The following is a 7,445-nucleotide window of genomic DNA, read 5'->3' on the forward strand; positions in this document are numbered from 1 at the left end:
ATCAATATTTAAGATACACAACTGAGCCCGGAACATCCCTACGTAAATGAATAAACAACGGTAAAGCAAATATGCCCAGCATCGGACAAACATTGTAGCCATGTAGACGTAAAGCGAGGATTAGACTAGCAAGAACTTGCATGCAATTTACGTTACATTGCTGACTACTAAGGTAAACTGCATTCAAAATGTTTATCAGATACCGCAATGTAATGAAAATTGCATGCAAGTTCTTGCTAGTCTAAACCTCGCTTAAGTAAGTAGCTTAATCAAATTAACAAATATACTCAGGTGAAGGTGGAGTTAAAAGTGTTGTCACAACACAAGGTGAGGAGATATCTACTATATGTATTGTTTGGTACTTTGATGCAGAGCTCTAATTTTAATTTTTGTTACAAGTACCTTAAGTAAAAAAAATGTGACCTGAATAGAATAGCACACAAGTAGAGATCCGATTATAAACGGTGATGCATAAATAAAGTTGTTTGCGCCGTTAAACTCGCCAAACAGCCACTCATCACGACAAACAAACTCGCGCGTTGCGGTCGACCTCTCCAAGTTCGCAAGTCCTACCTCCGCTCGTGCCTCGTGTGCTGCGTACCAACCGTAACACTACTTCTAGTATAAATGATATAATATTATACTATGTATATACTTACAAACTATTTAATATTTCACCAAGTAGGAACTATAAACCCCTTACCGACAGAGTGGATTCTTACATAATCTCTGTTCTCTATTTCTAGGTATTTTTACGTACTTTTTAGGGTTCCGTACCCAAAGGTACGGGGAAAACGGGACCCTATTACTCCGCCGCGGTATTTTTTTAATTCAAGGGGGTAAAAAATCGGGTTGAATGTTTTTAACAACAACTCTGACAAAGTTGCGAGCGGTGGCTAGTATAGCTGTACGAGTAGGTACTTGTACATATACATACAAGTATTTCATAGGTAGGTACCTACTACACCTGATTTCTTAATTAAAAAGTATATAATAATAATAAGCCCGCAGGGCAGCTTGTGGCGAGCTGTTGGGGAGTGACGACCCCACGGACCCGAGTGCTCCAGAGAGTCGGTCAGGGTCTCCGTCTCCGGCGTGTCTTCGTCGGTCGGAGTGGACCCCAAGGGGACCCGCAGGACTCTCAGCTCTGGCTTGCCTTCATTGGCCGTCCAGAGGGGAGTCGTAAGAGCTATATGCTCCAGGGGTGGAAGTGAAAGATGCATAAGACGCGAGTTGGCACAGTGGCTGGTATCAGCCACTGGGTAGAAAGCGGCGCACACCTCTCGATACCCCTGAGCCGCTCACACCGGTGTTGCTCCTGGTCGTCTTCACGACGGCAGTTTCAGGGGCCCATCTAGTCAGCGGCAAGTCACCGCCTGCCTCGATAACGTGTACAGACATTGTTATGGCAGGTGTCCGGACCTCTCAGCAATAGCCTAATCTTTTGACCAGCCAAACTTCAATCCATAAACCGGTATACTGTTCACTTTTTCTACAATAGTCCCAATGCCTGCTGCGACCGGTTCATGGGTGTCTATTGTTGCACCTGTGAACGGGTTCCAGCAGGCATTCTACATGACATTAAAGCTCTCCAAGGGGCCTCTACGTGTTGAATCTATATCCCCACGCAAGCCTATCAAAAGACCGGGATTTATAGGCCCGTGAAATCCAGAAGGAGATACAAATAATAATAATAAACCCGCGAGGGCAGCTTGTGGCGAGCTGACGGTGGGCGAGGACACCGCGGACCCCTATTCCGGAGAGCCCTGTCATCTGGGCCTCGCCTCTGTGCTTGCCTTAACTGGCCGGCCAGAGTGGAGTTGCAAGAGCGGAACCTATGCTCTAGGTTGCAAGTGTAAAATGTCATAACGCCGGCGGCCTGCTGAACGGATCACCGGGATCTGGCTACCGCAGACTCACCTCTCGACAACCTCACAGCCGCTCTGAAGTGTTGCCCTATTGTCGCACTGTGCGTGCGGCCGTTGTATTAGGGCCCACTAAATGAGTTGGCGAGTCACCACCTGTCTTACACAATTTTGAGACTGATTGTCACGACAGGTGTCCGCTAGTCTCCCCGCATAGCCCATTATCCAGTCCATTCAACATTCAAATCAATAGCCCATGACCTTAGTTCCCATCGCAGCACAAAAGTGTTGCACTGCAATAGTCTTTGCACCTGGCGGGGACCATCTCCGGATGTATCACATTGTGCTTTCGGGGATGGTATCCGCCACGTTTATCCCTTGCTTTTAGATTAAAGTGTCTTAAAGGGCCTCTGCGCTGTTGGCTTCGGCCCCACGTACGCCTCCCAAAGGTCCGGGACCCCATGGTCCCGTGATATGGAAAAGACATACAAATAATAATAATAATAATAATTCTACATGACAAATAAATAAATAAATTAATTTAATTTATTCCCCCGCAGGGCAGCTTGTGGCGAGCTGTTGGGGAGTAACGACCCCACGGACCCGATTGCTCCCGAGAGTCGGTCAGGGTCTCCGTCTCCGGCGTGTCTTCGTCGGTCGGAGTGGACCCCAAGGGGACCCGCAGGACTCTCAGCTCTGGCTTGCCTTCATTGGCTGTCCAGAGAGGAGTCGCTAGAGCTATATGCTCCAGGGGTGGAAGTGAAAAATGCATAAGACGCGAGTGGGCACAGTGGCTGTTAACAGCCACTGGGTAGAAAGCGGCGCACACCTCTCGACACCCCTGAGCCGCTCACACCGGTGTTGCTCCTGGTCGTCTTCACGACGGCAGTTTCAGGGGCCCATCTAGTCAGCGGCGAGTCACCGCCTGCCTCGATAACGTGTATAGACATTGTTATGGCAGGTGTCCGGACCTCTCAGCAATAGCCCAATCTTTTGACCAGCCAAACTTCAAGACCATAACCGGCACTCTTTTCCACTGGTTTTATAATAGCCCCTACGCCTGTTGGGACCGATTTACGGGTATCTATTTGTACCCGTGAATGGGTTCTAGCAGGTGTATTACATAACAGCAAACTTCTCCAAAGGGCCTCTACGTGTTGGATCTGTATCCCCACGCACGCCTATCAAATGACCGGGATGTATATACCCGTGACTTTATATGAGATACAAATAATAATAATAAAATACTTTATTGTGCACTACAAAGAAAAATACATGTTACAAACAAAGACAGGACATAATTGAGTAGGTAACAACAGGCGGACTTATCGCTAAAAGCGATCTCTTCCAGACAACCTTCAGATAGCGATTCAGTGGCTAGAAATAAGTTAATGGGCAGTGCAAAATAACAAAGGTGTAATGTTTACAAATATATATTACAAAAGTATATATTTATTTTAATCAGATAAAAATCTTTATTTGACTAAACATAGATCAATCGTCGATGAAAGTGGGCAACATAAATAATTGACAAACTCATATCCGCAACGTAGGCTTCGTCAAGAGGGAAGGGGAAAAGTAGTATGTATATTAATCTAACATCGAACATACACAGAAGATTTAATTTTGTCGTCATATTATATTTATTCGTTTTTCGACAGTAAATTGGCCAAATTTACCGGTTCAATGTATATAGAATACCCGACCAATGTGTTTCGAGACTTTCGAGGTAGGGTAAGACCTCCAGTGAATGAACACTTAAGCAATTATACAAGTTTGAAAAATAATTTCTCAGCATTCATTAATAATTTGAATATTTAATTGCAATTTAATCAATCCTCATTTAATAATTAAGAAAGTAATTTCTGCGATTTTTATTACTTTCATAGTTTTTGAGTTATAGCATAATTTATCAAAAAGTACCCAAAAACCTAATGAATGAACATAAAAACTAGTGAATGAACACCGCAAAAACCAGCGAATGAACATAATTTCGATCTTTTCAATCAGCATAAAAAATACATTTTTAACACAAAACCCGTTTCCAGCTCTATTTTAGTAGGTATAGCATAGCGAAAGCGTTCATATCTTTTTATGCCCCCCATATTGATTTTAAATATATAATAATGTAATAAAATGATGGTTATTCGCCAATAACACAGAAATCCGCTACATATTAATAAGAAAAAGAGAATAAATCTATACAATAAGAAACAACGTGCATATTTTGATAAAAAAGGTCAGGCTCAGCAATTAATGCTTAAAATAATAGACTTTTCATTGCGTTGTTTGTGGTTACATTGTTCATACATAGAATTAGTAGAAACCTAATGAATGAACAAGCCATATTTTGTACCGTAGGTATGAAAAATCTAGTAAATGGACTATAGAAATTTGGTTTGTTCCAATACTGGCTGAATGAATCAGAATCGTTTTCTGTGCAGAATCACAAAAAACAAGTTCAATACCATTTCGTTTACATATAAATTTAGGAAAAAATTAAATCTAGACGACACCAGTAAATGAACACACCGTTCATTTACTGGTTTTACAACATTTGATAAGCCAGTAATGGAACTATAAAAAATAAAGACAATCGCAAAATACGTCGACAATGTGTGCATTTATAGAAAGTTTAACTCTTTATCTATCCAAATAACTAAACTTTGTACAGGTGAACATTAAATAAGCACTTCATATGTTGCTCCAAACGTACACTGTACCTGTAATTTGGTATCTGGGATCTAATTTTTCCATACAAAACTTCAAAACCAAAAACACGTCAACTTCAAACGCCAGTCACATTCAAACTGGTCGAAAATAAATTTATCCCGGGTTGCCATTGCATAGAAAATAAAGTTGTTTATAGGAAAAAAAATACGACAAGTGGTAGAAATTGCTATATTTCTTATTTTAGACAAAAAACGTGAATTTGTTCATTCACTGGGGGGTGTTCATTTACTGGAGGGTTTACTACCCTAGCAATTGCAACCGCGCTTGTGCATAATTAATTACTCGTGTAATATGATCGGTGTTAATTAAAATTTTATAAGTAATGATTTGTTACATCCTTACATCGATACAGAGTACATATTATTGTGTAAGTAAGTAAGTAGTCGACACCTTAAAATTTGAGAAACATTATTTATTTTGTTTTTTTATTTATTTACTTTTCAAAGAGACCTTGAATCAACTATATACCGACTTAGGTATAATTGTTGTGTACAAATTTAGTAACAAGCTTAGTTTGGGGCTAGTTTGATCTGTGTAAGATTGTCCCCCAAATATTTAAAGAGTTAGGTACTTAAGAGAAAAGGGGACTAAGTCACGGTACTAACAGTATACAAAATATTTTTACGGATAGGTAAATAATAACTATAACTGATCAATTGATGTTAGGTAACTGTTATAATAATCACAAAATCGTATTGTGTAAAAATATTTTCCATAAAATCAATATCCAGGGAGGAAAATGGGGACTACGTCTGTATGGAGAAGCGGTCGTCCGCTATCGTCTTAATGATTGCACTTGCCCTTATGTCCAATGTGGTTTTGTCGACAGATACGGGGCCACGGCAATGTTACCAGTGCCTGCACAATCAGAGCTCCTGCCAGCCGGAGCGGCGACTGCAAGCACCGTGTCCCACGCGCGGACTTCATTGCGCCACCGTCGCTAAAGCACCAGGTTATTACGCTCTGTATTAGAAAAAGCTCTAGTGCAAATAGTTTGTTCTTATCAGGAAACGATCCCATAAAATGCAAATAAATACGGACGATGTCTAAGGTTCTTTCTCTCCCATTACAAACTACTTCCTTGTCCTCAGATTTTACGTCTACTTTGACCTGCGCCGCAAGTGCCGCTCACCCATGCACGCTGGCCCAGTCCCAGCAGGCCCTCCAGCTAACTTGCACGTGTGCTGGCCACCGCTGCAACTCGCCCTTTACTGCTCAACTAAGGAACAAGCTCCTTGATTTTACCTTAACCACGAGCAACGTCAATAATACAAGCCTCGATATTACAGATATGTTTTTGAAATCTTTTGGCAACGTTTCCTTGAACAAACTGTATGGAACAATTACAGTAAAATCAACCCAAGAAAAGCGAAACAATACGCAGTTACCTGCTTATACAACATCTACTTTAAAACCAAACCTGGTTGGTAGTTTGAATGATATAAACGGTCCGAGAGCGGAAGCTTTGAAACATGAGGCTACTGAACCCTCTGACGATGAAGAAGATGAAAGCGAGGGCAGCGGGTCTTACGAGGAGAGCCGGTTGAGGCGTCCGGCCTCCGCTCCCGCTGCGCCAAGCTCCTACCTGCCCGCTAACGAAAACAAGGCTCCACCTTTACTTATAAATTTTATTTTAATCACGACAATTTTGTTAGTTATGCTGTAGAAGAATTTAAGCAAAAATAAATAAATTAAATTTGGCATAGTAAGGTATCATCAGTTTGGTTGGTAAAGTCAGAGAGTTGGTCCAATGAATGCAATATAATGAGTATGTTAAATATAGCTTTTTTCAATTGCACCTTTTTGCGAATCGCGAGTTCACAGTTAAATAGGTGAAACAAATATGTAAGTAGGTAGTTAATTTAACATGGTATAATAGGTCAGATTATTTCAGATTTTTGTATGTCCCTGTTACCTACTTTTTGTATATAATAACCTTATTATTTCTTGTTTGTTGTCCTGACCGCGCATAAATATCAAACAGATACTTCTGATACTTTAAATTAAATCAAAACTACGTTTTATATATTACAGTAGGATACAAGTTCCAAAAAAACGTTTTAAGGATGACTCACGTTAGACCGGGCCGTGACCGGGCCGGAGCATCCGGCGCTTACATTTCTATGACATGACAGGTGATCACGTGATGCTTTCCATAGAAAACTAAGCGCCGGAAGCTCCGGCCAGGTCACGGCCCGGTCTAACGTGAGTCATCCTTTATTCAGGAACCTAATAGGTACTTACTTATTAGATAAATAAAACATAAATAGCTCGCTGTTAGTCGTTAAAAGCAAGTCAGATTTATTTGAGCATTACCTAAATAACGTCTATAAAAATTGTGAGAGCTTAAAGCATTTTGCATCAAATACGTTTTGCATCTCGGACGAATATACGGCGTCAGTTTGTCCGAAGCGAGGAATCGATAATATGAATGCACCAGGTTATAGTAAAAGCTCAAGTTAATATCTATAAGGGATGGTACAATATACACATTATAGGCGACATCCGAGTTTAAAAAGGGGTACAGAATGACTTATTTAATAAATTGAGTTATACTTACTTACCTGAAATTAGTATTAGTGTGTTTGACTCTGAAAACGTTTTTATGGAATTGCCCGCCTAATTAGGCCCCAAAAGAGTCGTGTTCATAAACCAAATTAAGACTGGTACTCATTCTCTGCCAAACGCTTTAGATTATAGTTTAAATGTACTTATTTGGTAAAGTTGCAAGCATTTAGATAATACCTATTTGCACTATCATGTAAATCATCATAATATCATGTGATTATACACACCTTAATTAACTGCAATTATGTTGTAATAAATGACATGTAACAATCGCTCTCA

The 7,445-nt window shown here is 40.6% G+C and overlaps 1 protein-coding gene and 1 long non-coding RNA gene across 2 annotated transcripts in view; both read left to right on the forward strand.

The window, feature by feature from the left end:
* LOC134746892 (uncharacterized) overlaps nucleotides 1–6,264 on the forward strand; it is a 28,244-nt gene extending 21,980 nt beyond the window's left edge. Inside the window, exons 2-3 of the mRNA XM_063681467.1 lie at nucleotides 5,428–5,550; nucleotides 5,690–6,264. Coding sequence (XP_063537537.1) covers nucleotides 5,428–5,550; nucleotides 5,690–6,264 — 698 coding nt within the window. The remainder of the gene's footprint in view (nucleotides 1–5,427; nucleotides 5,551–5,689) is intronic.
* On the forward strand, nucleotides 1,012–3,154 carry LOC134746887 (uncharacterized). Its single transcript, XR_010128274.1, has 2 exons — nucleotides 1,012–1,414; nucleotides 2,844–3,154. It is a non-coding gene; the product is annotated as an uncharacterized LOC134746887 (long non-coding RNA).
* Nucleotides 6,265–7,445: the final 1,181 nt, after the last annotated feature.

This window comes from Cydia strobilella, chromosome 1, assembly GCF_947568885.1.
Source record: "Cydia strobilella chromosome 1, ilCydStro3.1, whole genome shotgun sequence".
NCBI classification, from domain to species: Eukaryota; Metazoa; Arthropoda; class Insecta; order Lepidoptera; family Tortricidae; genus Cydia; species Cydia strobilella.